At 39.8% G+C, this 19,297-nt stretch overlaps 1 protein-coding gene across 1 annotated transcript in view; it reads right to left on the reverse strand.

Annotated features, from left to right (window-relative positions):
* Positions 1-18,080, reverse strand: part of LOC106609045 (protein Shroom4) — an 82,192-nt gene extending 64,112 nt beyond the window's left edge. The window contains exon 1 of the mRNA XM_045721867.1: positions 17,828-18,080. Coding sequence (XP_045577823.1) covers positions 17,828-18,012 — 185 coding nt within the window. The 5' untranslated portion in view covers positions 18,013-18,080. The remainder of the gene's footprint in view (positions 1-17,827) is intronic.
* Positions 18,081-19,297: the final 1,217 nt, after the last annotated feature.

The following is a 19,297-nucleotide window of genomic DNA, read 5'->3' on the forward strand; positions in this document are numbered from 1 at the left end:
GTAGGGCCCAAGTAGGTAATGAAAGTGGGATACATGTTCGACAGAAACATTTGTATGAATGGTAACAGCTCTTCTATTCCTGTTTCAGTGAGTAGACCAAAGTAAGGGCCAAGAGGAGAAGCCAATCTTTGGCTTTGTTTACGGAGAGGTGCCATATGCCATCCCACTGCAGGCTTGCTTCTGAAGTTAAGGGAGGGTTGGTCCCTGGATGGGAGACGAGATGCTGCTGGAAGTGTTGTTGGAGGGCCAGTAGGAGGCACCTGAAGTTGCCCTGTGTAGGGTGCCGTCTTTCAGATGGGACGTAAAACGGGTGTCCTGACTCTGTGGTTACTAAAGATCCTATGGCATTTATCATAAGAGTAGGGGTGTTAACACCGGCGTCCTGGCTAAACTCCCAATCTGGCCCTCATACCATCATGGTCATCTAATCATCCACAGCTTACAATTGGCTCATTCATCCCCCTCCTCTCCCCTGTAACTATTCCCCAGGTCGTTGCTGTAAATAAGAATGTGTTCTCAGTCAACTTACCTGGTAAAATAAGGGTTAAAAAATATATACTCTGTGCTGAATGGACAAGGGGAGAAGACTGAGGGAGGCAAAGTCTGAAAACTTCTTTCATCTTCACTCCTTTGAGTACCGAGCTCAGGTTGCTTGGTTGGGTAGACACGCTGTAGTGCGCGACCGTTTTGCAATACCTTTCTTGTACCTAACGGTGGTATTCTTCTGCAAAGCAGAGTCCACTTGAGCTCTTAGAGTACTGATTTTAGACACGCGAGTGTCAAACTTGTTCCGTTCGGCCTCATACTTATCTGTCATGGTTTGCAGGTAGAGGTCTTGAGTGCGAAGCGAGAGATTCAGTGATGAGATTTCCTACGCTTGCTTAGAAATTAATATTTCCATCTTCATCACCTGAGTTCTCTCATCACTCATTTGGTAAGCGACTTCAATGAGTTCTGCTGATTTGTCATCCAACTTTGTCATTGTGTTCATTAACTGATCGTCTTTGGTCTGCAGCATTACGACTAGAACATTATTGCTTTGAGTAACATTCATCAAAACTGCATGCATGTTATCAAGTTGTGCACTCCTGTTTGTAGATAACTCGACAGATTTATCTAGTTTGGAGTGGACTACATCGTATTTAGTTTTGGCTAAATCGAGTTGTTCTTGTAAAAGAATTTTTTTTTGAAGAGTTTGTGCTCATTCAGCGTCATAAGTTTTTGCAATTACTTTTAATTGTTCAGTTTTCAAACGCAGTTCCTTGACTAACAGAATGTTTTCATTTTCTGCTTTTGTCATTAGTTGCTCAGTTCTCCTCACCTGTCCCTTTATATCAGGCATTTCTTGCACGTGCTGCTCATGACTGTGGTACTGTACTGATGCCAATCTCTGATGGCAATACATCAGGGATAAACTGTAGAGAATCTTTACAAGGCCTGCGCCTGATGGTTGATTTTGGAGAGCGTTTGTCGCAAATTCTGCAGTTTTTCCGCGAATGGCATAGTTAGGCTTTGTATCACTGCGGAGGTCAGTGATCAATCCTTTTATGGGTGAGGGTTCACTAATTAGCAGGGGACTGGGAACCACCCACACTGATAGCTTGCACATTATAACATTACATTTTTTTTGTCGGTTTTGAGTTGTTGGAAGCTGCAAAAACGATTTTAATCTATTTAAAGACGTTAATGAACCATCAATACTGGATCAGTAATGTGGGAGTTGAACGTGAATGAATTTGCAAAAGCAAATTTAAATTGTTAATCAATATTAATGATCAATCATAACTGTATAGGCTATCTGGAAAATACACTTTAATTAACCTGAAAACATTGCTGCATCTAGGTTCATTTGAAAAAGTTTAACATGCTCAAATTAAATGAGACACCGATATCAAAATCAGTTGAGATTGGTTGGATATCCTAAGTGTAACCCATTGGTTACAAATGTGAGCATACGGGTTGCTGTTAAATGAAATCAATTATTAAAACAAAAACAAAAAATACTGCCGATTCTTTACCCCCAGGGGTCACTGATCACAGAAAGCTGAAATCAAAACGGGAGTCCAAAGGAGGCGGAACTTCCATTTTCTCCGGCACAGGCATGCCGCCCTGTGAACAAAAGAAAAATGGCTGCTCTCTTTGTTAGCCTAGCATTTTGTGCAAAGCGAATCCTACTTTTTACAGGAATTCTCACTTCCGAGTAACATAGGGTCCCCTTCAGCAAGGGAACGGTTTTACTAATAACGTCTCACATTAAAACCCTTTCTGGGTTATTTTCCGCAATGTTTTACCGGAACACGCGGAAACATGGAGAAGTACACCTTGATCTACTCTCGCTACCGAAACGCAAGAGATGGATAGATAATTACTCACTTGGTCAAGCTAATATCTACTCAAATTTCTCTAATTGGCCAGCCCATATGTCTGGCTCAAGAAATTAATAATGACCGAGTCTACTCGCTCCTAAAATGCGAGAGACAGAAATAGTACTATGTTTGGCCCAACGCTCTATTTCTGAAATTTCTATAATTGGCTGGATCGTGCCCTAGCACAATACATTTAATAACTAACCCTACCCACTGACTAAGTCAGAGAAAAACACAGAGGCAACCTCAAGATCTTGATCAAATGGCAACACACACATCTCAAAAATTCCGACCTACAGCCCTAATGGTGTATACTGAAATCTGGGTGTATAATTTAATTTAATGTAGGCTGAATGCACATGAAGGCCTCATTCTATCTTAGATTCCTCGTGATTCCACGTTTGGATTTGAAAAATAATGTTCCAATACCCGATTTTTGCTGTTTTAAGTTTTGGCAAGATTCTATCTCCACACACAAAGGAATTTTGACTTCTCCATACTGCAGTGCACAAGAGAGAAAGTTTACAACCAGTCATTAAAGTCATAGAACCAGCCCTCACTCCCCGTCTTCCTCTCTGGTGGGAGAGAGGGGGGGCTATTTTTGATCTTCACCCAGGAGCGATGACACAAGACTGCAAAATAGCTAATCAAATGGCTATCCGGACTACCTGCATTGACCATTATTTGCACTAACTCTTTTGCACTGACTCTATGCACACTCACTGGTCTGTACCCACACACTACATACTTACACCGACACCCCAACACACACACACACTACATATTCCCACATACACACATTCCCACACACACCACTGCTAGTCACTTTACGCCTACCAATATGTATAGCTACCTCAGTTACCTCGTACCCCTGAAAATCGACTCGGTACTGGGCGCACTTTTGAGCCCTGGGTATATGTGGACACTCACCACTGATAAAGGTCAGATATTTTTCACCCCCCAACGTTAAAGGTTAAGACTGATTACAGGGTAATCTTATCCTAGATCTTTGGTTAGGGGCAACTTCTTTCTCAAACAGCTACTGCACTTTGTGACAATTGCTGATGTAAAAAAGGGTTTATAAAATATACTGAACAAAAATATAAATGCAACATGTAAAGTGTTGGTCCCATGTTTCATGAGCTAAAGTAAAAGACCCCAGAAATGTTTCATATGGACAAAAATCTTATTTCTCTCACATTTTGTGCACAATTTTGTTTACATCCCTGTTGGTGAGCACTTCTCCTTTGCCAAGATAATCCATCCACCTGACAGGTGTGGCATATCAAGAAGCTGATTAAACAGCATGATCATTACACAGGTACACCTTGTGCTGGGGACAATAAAAGGCCACTAAAATGAGCAGTTTTGACACACAACACAATGCCACAGATGTCTCAAGTTTTGAAGGGGGTATGCAACTAGCTTGCAGAGATTTGAATGTTAATTTCTACCATAAGCCGCCTCAAACATCGTTTTAGAGACTTTGGCAGTATAACCAACAGGCCTCACAACCGCAGACCATGTGAAACCATGCCAGCCTAAAACCTCCACATCTGGCTTCTTCACCTGTGGGATCGTCTGAGACCAGCCACCTGTACAGCTGATGAAACTAAGGAGTATTTCTGTCTGTAATATAGCCCTTTTGTGGGGAATAACTCAATCTGATTGACTGGGCCTGGCTCTCCAGTGGGTGGGCCTATGCCCTCCCAGGCCTGCCCATGGCTGCGCCCCTGCCCAGTCATGTGAAATCCATAGATTAGGGCCTAATGAATTTATTTATATTGACTGATTTCCATATATGAACTGTAACTCAGTAAAATCTTTGAAATTGTTGCATGTTGTGTTAATATTTTTGTTCAGTTGATTGTACTTTGTAAATTGTAATTTATTTTATGTAGTTCCCACCCTGGCCACACAGAGGCAGAACTTCACTGTGAGAACCAGACCAGGGGAAAGTCCCTCTCGCCATGCAAACCCTGGATGAGTAAGAAAGAAACACTGTACTACCATTAGTTCTGCTAACTAGGACAGGCACAGCCAGGTTGAGGCACTGAAAAGAGCGAGAGAGAGCGAGAAAGAGCGAGAGGGGTCAAGGGTGACCTAGCATTCCGTTGCCAACGTTAGTCTGACGTAAGCAGACCTCCGATCAGCCAAAACACACAGCTTAGATAAAGACTGACATTGTCACAAGATCACACATACACGCACGCACACCCACACACTCCAGGATGAGAGAGAGCAGACGCAACCCTGTCCTCCCAGCTTCAAAGATTACTGTCAAACCCTAAAAGGTCAAAGGCCACTTTCTATGACACGTTACACACACACACACAAAATAACACAGTGTACAAAACATTAAGAACACCTGCACTTTCCATGACTGAGCAGGTGAATGCGATGATCCCTTATTCATGTCACCTGTTAAGGAGATGTTTATCTTTCAAAGGGTGTAAAATAGTTGTATGTTTGAAAAATTAGAATTTTGACATTTATTTGGATTCAAATTTGCCGCTCTTGAAATGCACCTGCTGTTGATGGAGTGCACCACGGGTGGGACGCCTGCGTCCCACCTAGCCCATAGAGGTTAAATCCATTTCAAATCAGTGTAGATGAAGGGGAGGAGACAGGTTAAAAAAATATTTTTAAGCCTAGAGACAATTGAGACATGGATTGTGTATGTGTCATTGAGAGGAGGAAAGGGCAAGAAAAAATATTTTAGTGCCTTTGAAAAGGGGTATGGTAGAAGGTGCCAGGCGCACCAGTTTGAGTGTGTCAAGAACTGCAACGCTGCTCTTAAGAAGGTGCTCCTAATGTTTTGTACACTCAGCGTACATACCACACACGCATGTACACCAACATTACGAGGGTTAAGGTGAACCATGAATAAGAAGACAAGATGATGCCGATAGACATGGTCGCCTGGTTCCTGGCTCTTAAGCAACTTTGCAGTCTTTTCTTTTTTATTATTTCTAACATTATTAGCTCAGAACGTTTTTGCCATTATTACATACAGCCGAAAAGAACTTCAGGATATTAGAACCGGGGATAACTCACCAGCAATTTGACCAAAAATATGACTTTCCTGAATTGGATCCTTTGTTCGTACCTTCCAAGGCGATTCCTCTTATCCCAGAGGCTGCCGGCGGAGAAGAGTTAATCAGAGTGGATTTTTAGTCTGACTCAGGAGGCGGCAAACCGTCTAACCCCTTCCAAATGTACTGCTCGCTAACGTTCAGTCCATGGACAATAATGTAGACAAGCTCAGGGCAAGGTTCTCCTTCCAGAGAGATATCAGGGACTGTAAAACTCTGTTTCACGGAATCATGGCTCTCTCCGGATATACTGTCCATGTCCATACAGCCAGCTGGGTTCTCAGTACATCATGCAGACAGGAATAAAGAACTCTCCAGGAAGAAGAAAGGCAGAGGTGTATGATGCATGATTAACTACTCATGATGTGATTGTGGTAATGTGATTCGTTTCAGGAAACTAGGCATATGTCATGCGTCACTACTTCACAGGAGAGGCATTTGAATGTAAACATTTATCAAAATGTGTTTTTTTGGTGGAAATGCCTTCTGGAACATGTGAACTTTCATGTGCCTTGATAACAAACTTGTACACTATCTGTAAATACAAATAAAATTGTTACATTTTGGTTTAGCCAGGGAAAGGCAGGAACCTTCCCGCTAGATATGATTGGCTGAGATAATGGATGGGCTGGGCATGCCTAGAGATGAGTTTGGATTGCTCTGCCATGTAGCATGCTTCTGCCTATAACATGAGCTGGTCAGTACGTGTAGGTAATCCTAACGTGGCGTTTTTGAAAGATATAATGTAGTAGAACTGCAAAAGTGTTGCTCTCCACTTTCTGAAGGACCAAGTTTTGAAATCTGTGGAACGCCCGGTGGAATTAGAGCATGATAGCTAAGGAGATCGAGAAAATTCTGGTGTTTGATTGCAAACATGCAGAGGGAGTCGAAAAGAGAACACAGAAGACTGCTGTATAAAACACCTGTATCCGGATTACAACTTCAAACTAAGGGCAACCATGACATCAGCGACAGACAGGGGAAGGGTCCATCCATGCACATGGGTAAGAAAGTCTAGCTAGATACATTTTCAGATATACGTTTTTCATTTTTTGAGAAAGTTGTTTTCAATTCAAGTTCTAGCGTACTGTTAGCTAGCTAGCTAACATTAGCTGGCTGGCTTGCTAGGTAACGTTACTTGTATGATATATATATAGCAATATTATTCATATCACAGAGCCATTTGCATCAAATCATTTCAATGTTAAACAGAGACGATAATGTGAAGAACATGACCTGCACAAAGTCAAATTAAGATATGAGACAGTGTCCAAATTCTAAAATACTTTGGTAGAATTCCCTGCTTTTATTTCGTAACACTCACAGCGGTAGGCCATTTTCTGTAATTGGCTCCCCATTAACTTGTAAATAATGATCTTGTTGCGAGTTTATTTTCCTGTAATAATGAAGACAAATGAGCAATTGTGAAGATGTCAGCTATATGATATGGACATTATTTGAACTGTTTAGCCAGCTAACATAACATTAGCTAGCTAGCTAACAACCTAGAAACGAACGAAAACATTGTTTAGAAAGTTGCTTTTAGTTGCCTGGATTGCTAGATTGACATGCAGTACCAGTCAAAAGTTTGCAAACACTTACTCATTCAAGGTTCTTTATTTTTACTATTTTCTACATTGTAGAATAATAGTAAAGACATCAAAACTATGAAATAGCACATATGGAATCATGTAGTAACCAAAAAAAAGTGTTAAGCAAATCAAAATATATATTTTATTTTAGATTCTTCAAAGTGGCTAACCTTTGCCTTGATGACAGCTTTGCACACTCTTGGCATTCTCTCAACCAGCTTTATATGGAATGCTTTTCCAACAGTCTTGAAGGAGTTCCCACATATTCTGAGCACTTGTTGGCTGCTTGTCCTTCATTCTGCAGTCCAACTCATCCCAAACCATCCCAATTGAGTTGAGGTCGGGTGATTGTGGAGGCCAGGTCATCTGATGCAGCACTCCATCACTCTCCTTCTTGGTCAAATAGCCCTTACACAGCCTGGAGGTGTGTTGGGTCATTGTCCAGTTGAAATAAAAATGGTATTCCCACTAAGCGCTAACCAGATGGGATGGCGTATCTCTGCAGAATGCTGCAGTAGCCATGCTGGTTAAGTGAGCCTTGAATTCAAAATAAATCACGACAGTGTCACCAGCAAAGCACCATCACACCTCCTACTCCATGCTTCACGGTGAGAACCACACATGCGGAGATCATCTGTTCACCTACATTGTGTCTCACAAAGACACAGCAGTTGGAACCAAAAATTGTGCATTTGGACTCAGACCAAAGGACAGATTTCCACCGGTCTAATGTCCTTTGCTCGTGTTTCTGACCTTCTTGTCTTGAAGTAATGATGGACTGTTATTTCTCTTTGCTTATTTGAGCTGTTCTTGCCATAATATGGACTTGGTCTTTCACCAAATAGTGTATACCACCCCTACCTTGTCAAAACACAACTGTTTGTCTCAAACGCAATAAGAAGGAAAGAAATTCCACATATTAACATTTAACAAGGCACACCTGTTAATTGAAATGCATTCCAGGTGATTACCTCATCAAATCAAATTGAATTTGTCACATACACATGGTTATTAATGTTATTGCAAGTGTAGCAAAATGCTTGTGCTTCTAGTTCCGCCAGTGCAGCAATATCTAACAAGTAATATCTAACAGTTGCACAACAAATACATAATACACACAAATCTAAGAAAGGAATGGAATAAGAATATATAAAATATACGGATAAGCAATGTCAGAGCGGCATAGGCTAAGATGCAATTTATAGTATAGAATACGGTATATACATATGAGATGAGTAATGCAAGATATGTAAACATTATTAAAGTGGCATTATTAAAGTGACTAGTGTTCCATTTATTAAAGTGACCAGTGATTACAAGGTGACGAAGACGTGGATGTCAATTAACTTAGGGCTAGGCCCCTTTTTTTCTCCACTTCCTGTCTGAATGACGTGCCCAAAGTAAACTGCCAGTAGCTCAGGCCCTGAAGCCAGGATATGCATATAATTGGTATCATTTGAAAGAAAACACTTTGAAGTTTGTATAAATGTTAAAATAATGTAGGAAATGTTATTTATTTGAGAGACCATCCTCTTAGATATGCAAGAGGGGTCATATTGAGAATTAGCTCCCTGGATGCAATTCCTATGGCTTCCGCATGGTGTCAGCAGTCTATGTTCAAGGTTTCAGGCTTGTAACTTCAAAAAACAAATAAGAAATAGCAGTCTGAGCAGAAGGACACAGTCTTGGAAATTTGTGTTTGCGCGCGCCCTGAAGAAATGACGCACCTCCGTAGGAAATATTGTAGTTTGATTACATTTTAGGGTATCTGAGGAGTAAAGAAAAACGTTTTTTGACTTGTTCAAACAAAGTTTATGGGTACATTTTTGGATTCCTTTCTCTGCATGTTGAACGAGTGGATTACTCAAATCGATGGCGCCAACTAAACTGACCTTTTGGGGTATAAAGAAGGATTTTATCTCACAAAACACTACATGTTATATCTGGGACTCTTTGGATGACAAATCAGAGGAAGATTTTCAAAAAGTGAGTGAATATTTAAATCGTTATTTGTGAATGTATGAAGCCTGTGCCAGTGGAAAAATATTTTGATGTGGGGCGCCGTCCTCAAAAAATCTCATGGCATGTTTTCGCTGTAATAGCTACAGTTAATCGGACAGTGCAGTTAGATTAACAAGAATTTAAGCTTTCAGCCGATATGAGACACCTACAGTGGGGGAAAAAAGTATTTTATCCCCTGCTGATTTTGTACGTTTGCACACTGATAAAGAAAGGATCAGTCTATAATTTTAATGGTAGGTTTATTTGAACAGTGAGAGACAGAATAACAACAAAAATATCCAGAAAAACGCATGTCAAAAATGTTATAAATTGATTTGCATTTTAATGAGGGAAATAAGTATTAGAATAGAACACTATGAAAAACCTGGCAGCCTGGTATTCAAAGCTGCCTTTGAAAAGGCCTTTGATAAAGTATAACTGGAATTGATATATAAATGCCTAGACAAGTGGTTCTTAACCTTGTTGGAGGTACTGACCCCCACCAGTTTCATATGCGCATTCACTGAACCCTTCTTAATTGGAAAAATAAAATTCAAAACATAGGTATATATTTTACTGGTGCACAAAATGAACCGTGCATCAACATCAGTGTTCAAAGAACAAAACCATTAAAACATGATTTTCACACAAAAACAAAAACATAATAATGAATATTTACTGCAAATCAGTGTGACTTCTACTGTTGCCTTTCAGAGACCAGTTAGGAAATGCGCGGCTTCACCTTGGAAAGTGCCACTCTCATGTCATTTTCGCAACAAAGTCTGTTCCTTTTCTTCGTTTTTATGTCCAGCATCCTCGAAAAGGATTGCTCGCAAAGATATGTTGTAACAAACGGTATGAAAATCTCCAGAGCTTTCTTAGCAATAACAGGGTACGTTACCATTTGTTGACACCAAAACGTTGAGAGCGTTGTTGTTCTGAAGAGTTGCTGTTGAACCTGGCTCTGCTGAATTTCAATGATTTCATCGAGGTATTCATCATTGACATCTATTGTCTCAACACTAAATGTGAATGGCTGTCTCACCCATGCTGGATATGACTCTCTTGTAGGGAAGTATCCGTCGAGAGACTTTGCAAGCTCATCTAAGTGCGTGGCAATTGCTTGCTTCAGTTCCGCGGGTACAGAAATGTCTCCGATTCCAGATACATCTTCGATCTTACTTACACAGTCGTCCAGCAGGGGAAAGTTTGCGAAGTTATCGTTCTCTGTTCGTCGTTTCCATAACGGTAGCTTTTTTTGAAAAGCCTTCAGGTTTCCTTCCGCTTCGATGATGTTGACTCCAACGCCCTGCATCTGTTGATTGAGATGATTGAGAGCTGCGAAGATATCAGCCATGTACGCTAAAATGAGAATGAACTCAGAATTTTTTAAGCAATCTGCATGACGATGTTGGTGCTCTTGCAAAAACAGGGCTAATTCCACACGCACGGCAAAAACACGATTCAGCACCTGTCCCCGGGATAACCACCGAACGTTAGAATGGTACAGAAGTACCTCGAATTCAGAGCCCATTTCTTTACACAGCTCACTGAAGATGCGGTGCCTCAGAGCACTATTTCTCACATAGTTCACGCATTCCACTACAATTTTTAATACTTCTGCCAGTTTTGGAGGCAAGGTTTTTGTTGCCAACGCATGCCTGTGCAGAATACAATGCGTAACAATGATGTGTGGTGCATCGGCTTTCACTAGCGCACCAAAACCAGACTTTCTTCCCAGCATGACTGGAGCTCCGTCCGAACAAACTGCAGAAACCATATCCCACGAAAGATTGTTGTCTTTGAAGAAGTCATCCACAAGTTTCTTCACATCGGCTGCCTTAGTTGTTGTCGTAAGAGGCTTACAAAATAAAAAATCTTCCTTTATCACGTCGTCTTTCACATAGCGCACAAATACAGCAAGCTGGCTTAGATTGGAAACGTCTGTGGTCTCGTCGAGTTGAAGGCTGAATTTTGCCGGGCTTGAAATCAGATCTGCAACTACTTGAGCCAAGATGTCTTTGCTCATGTCCTCTATTCTGTCGCTAATGGTGTCATTTGGAAGAGGAATTTGGGATAACTTAACTTCAGCCACTTTTCCCAGCATGATATTCGCCATCTTCAACACAGCTGGTTTTATAAGTGTTTCACCAATGGTGTGTGGTTTGCCCTGCTTTGCGATTAGGTAAGCAACTTCGTACGATGCTGTGAGGATCGGTTTGTTCATGGGTACAAAGCCGAGAACAGGCAGAGTAGCCTTTTCATCGAATCTGGCTCTCTTCACCTTGAATTCAGCGAGCGTTGTGTTCTTGTATTGTCCATCTCCATGCAGCTTAAGGAAGTGTTCTCTTAGTTTTGCCGGTGCTAGACTAGAATTGCCCAACTTGGCATTGCAAATCATGCAGTTAGGACGCTGACTCTCATCACGTTCCGTTATACATGTGAATCCATATTGTACATATTCGTCGGACCACTTTCTTTTTTTGCTCGACATAGTTAGTATGAAGGGATTAACATATTAAGAAAGAAATCACACGACGTACCATCACGACAGTCACAATTCGACTACTGAGCGCACCAAATTCCCTGCAGCACAGATAGGCCAAGCAATGTTGCGTGATCACCTGCAGCCAATGATGGCCAAGCGGGGCGTGTCATCACGAATCATATGAGTCGGGTGTGTGTCTTGACCTCCGCCGAACCCCTGAGACAGACTCACCGAACCCCTGGGGTTCGATCGAACCCAGGTTAAGAACCACTGGCCTAGACTATTTTATTTTAGGAGAATCTCTTATACAATGGGTTTAAAGATATGTATAGCAACCCCAGGTGTAAAATAGTAAATAATGACTACTTCTCAGAAATAATTAAAATTGTCAAAAGGAGTAAAACAAGGCTGTCCACTATTAGCATATCTATTTATTATGGCCATCAAAATCAGACAATATCAAGGGGCTAGAAAATCCAGGGTTTAAAAAAAGTGATGTTTTAAATCCACAATTTGCATCCCTGCACAGTCTCAGAGGAGCTAGAAATGTTTCGAACCTCTCTGGATTAAAACCGAACTATGTGCACCATATTACATATTGAATCAAAAAATACTTTTACATTACCGGGTAGTTTACCAATAAAATGGTATGATGGTTAAGTGGACATACTCGATATTCATATCCAGAAATAAATCAATAGTCTTATTGAAATACATTTTTATAGAAAGTTAGCCAAATTAGATAACATTTTGCTACCATGGAAAGGACACCTTTCTATTTGTGGAGAAATCACCCTGATTCATTTATGTCATGCCAATTTACCTATTTACTTATGGTCCTGCCTATATCTAGCGACTTGTTTTTTAAATTCTATGAGCAAAAAATATTCCACTTTATTTGTAACGGTAAGCCAGACAAAAAAAACGTGCCTATTTATATAATGAATATGAATTCCGAGGGCAGATATTAAATATTAAAGCATTGGAGTTCTCACTAAAGGCTTCAGTTATACAAAAACTTTACTTAAATCCAAACTGGTTGTCCAGTGGATTAGTAAGAATGGGTCAACCCGTGTTCAAGAATGGCCTCTTAACCTTCATTCAGATTACAACCTCTCACTTTGGACTATTTGAAAATAATCTCCAAAATATCACTTTTTAAACAACGAATAGAAAACCAGTTGCAATTTCAGTTTAATTACCAGAAAAGACAGAACAAATATTAGAACAAATATGGTTAAACTCAAATATACTAACTGATGAAATAAAAACTTTGGGTGAAATTATATCACACATGGAGAAAACACAAATATATGGAAATGTCTGCTCTATCCAAAATTATAACCAAATGATTGTAGGCAAGTGGAAAGGGGAGAAGGAATTTGTCTGTTGACCCTGCATTAAAGACCAAAACTGGCTAAAGAAAATTGTGACAAATAAAAAAAGTATACCCGTTACCGCTGCGCCATACAGGTTGCAAAATAGTTGGGAGGAGATTTGCCACGTACCAATTCCATGGCACATGGTCTATGAACTGATACACAAAACGACACCGGATTCAAAACAGAGTTTTTCAATATAAATTATTATACACAATTCTTGCAACCAATAGAATGTTTACACACACACACAACCGTTCAAAAGTTAGGGGTCAATTATAAATGTCCTAGTTTTTGAAAGATAAGCACATTTGTCTATTAAAATACCATCAAATAGATCAGAAATAAAGTGTAGACATTGTTAATGTTGTAAATTTGAACATCTAGGCCATGTGCTGTTATAATCTCCACCCGGCACAGCCAGAAGAGGACTGGCCACCCCTCATAGCCTGGTTCCTCTCTAGGTTTCTTCCTAGGTTTTGGCGTTTCTAGGGAGTTTTTCCTAGCCACCGTGCTTCTACACCTGCATTGCTTGCTGTTTGGGGTTTTAGGCTGGGTTTCTGTACATCATTTTGAGATATCAGCTGATGTAAGAAGGGCTGTATAATTAAATTTGATTTGATTTAAATGACTATTGTAGCCGGAAACTGCTGATTTTTTTATGGAATATCTACATAGGCTTACAGAGGCCCAAAATCAGCAACCATTTTACAGTAGCTATTAAAGTGAAAGAATACCATGCTATTGTTTGAGGAGAGTGCACAATTATGAACTTGAAAAAGTATGAATAAACCAATTAGGCACATTTGGGCAGTCTTGACACAACATTTTGAATAGATATGCAGTAGTTCATTGGATCAGTCTAAAATTTTGCACATACACTGTAATCTAGTGGCCAAAGTCTAAATTGCACCTGGGCTAGAATAATTAATTATGGCCATTCTCTTGCAATTCAAAGATGATGGTACAAAAAATGCATGATTTTTTCTTTGTATTATCTTTTACCAGATCTAATGTGTTATATTCTCCTACATTAATTTCACATTTCCACAAACTTCAGTGTTTCCTTTCAAATGGTATCAAGAATATGCATATCCTTGCTTCAGGTCCTGAGCAACAGGCAGCTAGATTTGGTATGTCATTCTAGGTGAAAATTGAAAGAAAAGGGTGGATACTTAAGAGGTTTTTAAGGACGGTACAACTAAATAACTGTAACTCTACAAATGTACACGGTCCAGTTATCAGATTTACATATAAAAATTGTAAAACTTATGATTGAATATGAAACTGTGGGAAGATGACATGTGATTTTACCCTTCTAAATGACCATTCATTTTATATATAAACATTTACCAAGTAATTAACCACGCCACATGAACACAGACATTGAGGCAATGTGACGGAATCACCCTCCAAGGCCCAAGGCGAGTGCATAAAAAGGACTGCTAATGCAATTTAAATACAGACCAGTACACTGCTGGGCTGCTACTGGCATGTAAAATGATCGGGAGCTGAACCCTGAATAATCAACCATTGAGACCAAGCAGGCGGACGGTGTTGAGCCAGACGTCACAAATGGTTAGACTGTACCAGACCAGAAAGCATGGACAGGTGGTTCCACGTTGAAATGGTTACAATTTAAATACAGACCAGCGTGAGCTGAATGTTATGAAATGGTAAGACCCTGTGAGGCGTCTGTTTCTCAAACTAGTCACTCGAATGTATTTGTCCTCTTGCTTAGTTGTGCACTGGGGCCTACCACCCCTCTTTCTATTCTGGTTAGAGCCAGTTTGCGCTGTTCTGTGAAGGGAGTAGTATGGGTAGCTCAGTTTAGCCATGTAGCCTCAGAGAATGTCGACTTATACGCCGATTCGGTGAGTGAGTTTATAAGGAAGTGTATAGAAGATGTTGTACCCACTGTGACAATTAAAATCTACCCTAACCACAAACTGTGGATAGATGGCAGCATTCGCGCAGAACTGAAATCGCGTACCACCGCATTTAACCACGGCAAGGCGACTGGGAAAATTGCAGAATACAAACAGTGTAGTCATTCCATCCGCAAGGCAATCAAACAAGCAAAATGTCAATAGACTGATGAGTTTCAGAAGAAAGTTCTTTGTTTCTGGCCATTTTTAGCCTGTAATCGAACCCACAAATGCTGATGCTCCAGATACTCGACTAGTCTAAAGAAGGCCAGTTTTATTGCTTCTTTAATCAGAACAACAGTTTTCAGATGTGCTAACATAATTGCAAAAGAGTTTTCTAATGATCAATTAAGCCTTTTAAAATTATAAACTTGGATTTTGCTAACACAACGTACCACAGGAGTGATGGTTGCTGATAATGGGCCTCTGTACGCCAATGTAGATATTCCATTAAAGTCAGCCGTTTCCAGCTACAATAGTCATTTACAACATTAACAATGTCTACACTGTATTTCTGATCAATTGTATGTTATTTTAATGGACAAAAACACTTGCATTTCTTTCAGAAACAAGGACATTTCTAAGTGACCCCAAACTTTTGAATGGTAGTGTGTATATATATATATGATACAACCATCCCAGCTCTGCTGATTTTACTGCGATAAGACAGAATCATTAGATCACTTGATTTGGTACTGCCTATAGGTAGCTTGTTTTTGGTCACAGGTTCAGGAATGGCTGAAAAATATTTACTTGAAACTAACTCTGCAAATAGCACTGCTGGGTGATTTGAAAAGTCAGTCAAATCAATCAATAATATAATAACACTCTTAGTGTTTATCTTTAACTTAAAATCTGTAGAGACTATGAGAAAAGAAAGGCTCATAACTTTTGTGAAACATCACAGCACAGTGGAAAAATATATGGCAGCTAGAAATCAAAACTGGATGGGAGGGGTTGAAGGTAGCTGGGACTAAAAACAAACAAAAGATAACTAAGATCCCCAAGAACAGTGGCCTCCATAATTCTTAAATGAAAGAAGTATGGAAACAGTAAGACTCTTCCTAGAGCTGGCCACCTGACCAAACTGAGCAATTGGGGGGGGAAGGTCCTTGTTCAGGGAGGTGACCAAGAACCCAATGGTCACTCTGACAGAGCTCCAAAGTTCCTCTGTGGAGATGTGAGAACCTTCCAGAAGGACAACCATCTCTGCAGCACTCCACCAATCAGGCCTTTATGGTAGTGTGTATATTTGGCCTTGTGTTTTAGTTATTATCCTGCAGTCTGAATACTTATGTAAATAAGGTATTTCTACTTTAAAACATATACATTTACAAAAATGTATAAAAACCTGTTTTGCTTTGTCATTACGAGGTATTGTGTGTAGATTGATGAGGAAAAAAACCCAAATGTAATCCATTTTAGAATAAGACCGTAGCGTAAATAAATGGAGGGTTGGAAATGCAGACAATTACATTGATAGAAGCCATAATCTATCTGCCATATTAAAGCAGATCTACCCCCCAAAAAAGTAATCATGTTTTGTATAGTGAACGTTTTCTTTTAGTTTTTGTGATGTCCTGTATAAAAAAATAGGGTATATTAATATTTTTTTTATTAAAAATACTTATTTTGGTGAAAAAGATGATTGAATTGTTGGTCATAAATTGGTCAAATCACATTTCATGAGCCATGGGGAGTCAATTATTCAATATTCAGACTTAATGTCAACTATAAAATAATGCCTATAATAGTAATACAAAACTGCACTTTGTCATATGTCTCTCAATGTAGTCTGAAGTGGGAAACATGGTGGAAGAACCTGGATCATTTGAAATTTCAGAAAACCATTTTGAGGGACATTGCACCACGCACCACCTGAAAAAGTATTCATTTAAAATGTAATACAAAATGACCATAAAATATTCAAATTTGACATAAGTCCTCATTTAACAAAGCTTACCTATCTATAAAAACCATTGAAGCAGACCTAAAGTAATGTTTGTAATATTGTTGAGATGAATAAAAATGCTATGCAATTTGCTGGTATGACTCTCTTGACTTCTCAACCGCCTGGTAGAGCTCTGTTAATTCCAAAATAAACAAAGTTTAAAAAATAAAAATAAAAAATACAAATCTTATTTGAGTTGTTAGTAATTTTGTTCAAGATACATTAAAATACATTTAATGCCTAGTGCAGTCAAAAACGTGATTTTCCTGTGTTTTATATATATTTCCACACTACGAGGTATACAATTTTGATAATGCCCTTTCAGTGTAAGAGTTGTTTTAAAAGACCGCCTGAAATTTCAGCCTGTTTTGGTATGATGGAGTTCTTCCCTGTGGCTCAGTTGGTAGAGCATGGTGTTTGCAATGCCAGCATGGTGTGTGCAACGCCAGGGTTGTGGGTTCGATACCCACGGGGGGCCAATACAAAAATAAATGACTAAAATGTCAAATGTAAATGGTGAAATCGTCAGATGGTAAAAATGTGTTAATAGACCAATAAGAAAAAAAAAGACTTCCAAACCTCTCTGACAATAACAGCTAGTTTTCAGTTTTCCCCTCCCCACTCAGACCACTCCCAGACAGTCCAAGCAAAATTCTTGCTTATGAAATGGCTCTATGCTAAGAAGCTATTGTTGTTTATTTTAAAAAAATTGACCACAGGCAAGTACTTAATTGTAACCCAGAAATTGTATGATATTGATATCATGACGGCTGCATTGGACCTTTTAAGCATTAATGTAACCTCTACTTTGAAGGAGCTCACCTTTTTGTACCCTCTCAATCACCAAGTCTGACAGTGATTCACTAGACCTGTTGAGGTATTTTACAAGCATTTGAAGATAGGATGGGACACACGACAAAAATCACAAAATGGGTGCATCTCTCACCTCTTGTTACATTTCCCTTATCTGTTCACACACACAATCTCAACACACTGTCACACATACAAATGGTCTGTCAATTCCTACCTGCGTACGGTGATCTTTAGTATACGGTAGGATCCTTTGATAAGTATAACAGCTTCCTGTCTTGAACCGTAGAGGGCTGATCCGTTTATATTCACCAGTTCATCACCCACCCTCAGCTTCTTACATTGTTCTGCCTTACCACCTTCCTCAATCTGTAGGGAGAGAGAGGTGTGGGTTAAAAACATGCATTGCGCACACACAAACACACACACTGTGTCCTTTCAGGCTATGTCTAAAATAGCACCCTAATCCCTATAGTGCACTACTTTTGACCAGGCCCATAAGGGTACCATTCGGATATAAGCCCAGTCCTCCATTCCAAGTAGGTCACTGTCCCCATGGAAACTATGCTCGGCACAAAACCACAAAACATTTTGGAACAAACAGCCAAGTGACAAACATTCTCATTCTCGTTGCTACATTCCGCGGTCATTGAGAGATTCTCCTCTGGTTAGCAGTAAGTACACTACCGTTCAAAAGTTTGGGGTCACTTAGAAATGTCTGTATTTGAAAGAAAAGCAAAAAAATATATATTAAAATAACATACAATTGATCAGAAATACAGTGTAGACATTGTTAATGTTGTAAATGACTATTGTAGCTGAAAACGGTAGATTTTTTATGGAATATCTACATAGACGTACAGAGGCCCATTATCAACAACCATCACTCCTGTGTTCCAATGGCACGTTGTGTTGGCTAATCCAAGTTGATAATTTTAAAAGGCTAATTGATCATTAGAAAACCCTTTTGCAATTACGTTAGTACAGCTGAAAACTGTTGTTCTGATTAAAGAAGCAATAAAACTGACCTTCTTTAGACTAGTTGAGTATCTGGAGCATCAGCATTTGTTGGTTCAATACAGGCTCAAAATGGCCAGAAGCAAAGCCTTCCTTTTGAAACTTGTCAGTCTATTCTTGTTCTGAGAAATGAAGGCTATTCCATGCGAGAAATTGCCAAGAAACTGAAGAGCTCGTACAAAGCTGTGTACTACTCCCTTCACAGAACAGTGCAAACGGTCTCTAACCAGAATAGAAAGAGGAGTGGGAGGCCCCGGTGCACAACTGAGCAAGAGGACAAGTACATTAGTGTCTAGTTTGAGAATCATAAGCCTCACAAGTCCTCAACTGGCAGATTCATTAACCTGTTAGGGCTAGGGGGCAGTATTGACACGGTCGGATAAAAAAACGTACCCGATTTAATCTGGTTACTACTCCTGCCCAGTAACTAGAATATGCATATAATTATTGGCTTTGGATAGCAAACACCCTAAAGTTTCTAAAACTGTTTTAATGGTGTCTGTGAGTATAACAGAACTCAAATGGCAGGCCAAAACCTGAGAAGATTCCATGCAGGAAGTGGCCTGTCTGACAAGTTGTGTTTCATCTGGGCTCTTTTTATTGAAGACTGAGGATCTTTGCTCTAACGTGACACTTCCTACGGCTCCAATAGGCTCTCAGATCCCGGGAA

Source organism: Salmo salar, chromosome ssa07 (genome assembly GCF_905237065.1).
Source record: "Salmo salar chromosome ssa07, Ssal_v3.1, whole genome shotgun sequence".
In the NCBI taxonomy this organism is placed as follows: Eukaryota; Metazoa; Chordata; class Actinopteri; order Salmoniformes; family Salmonidae; genus Salmo; species Salmo salar.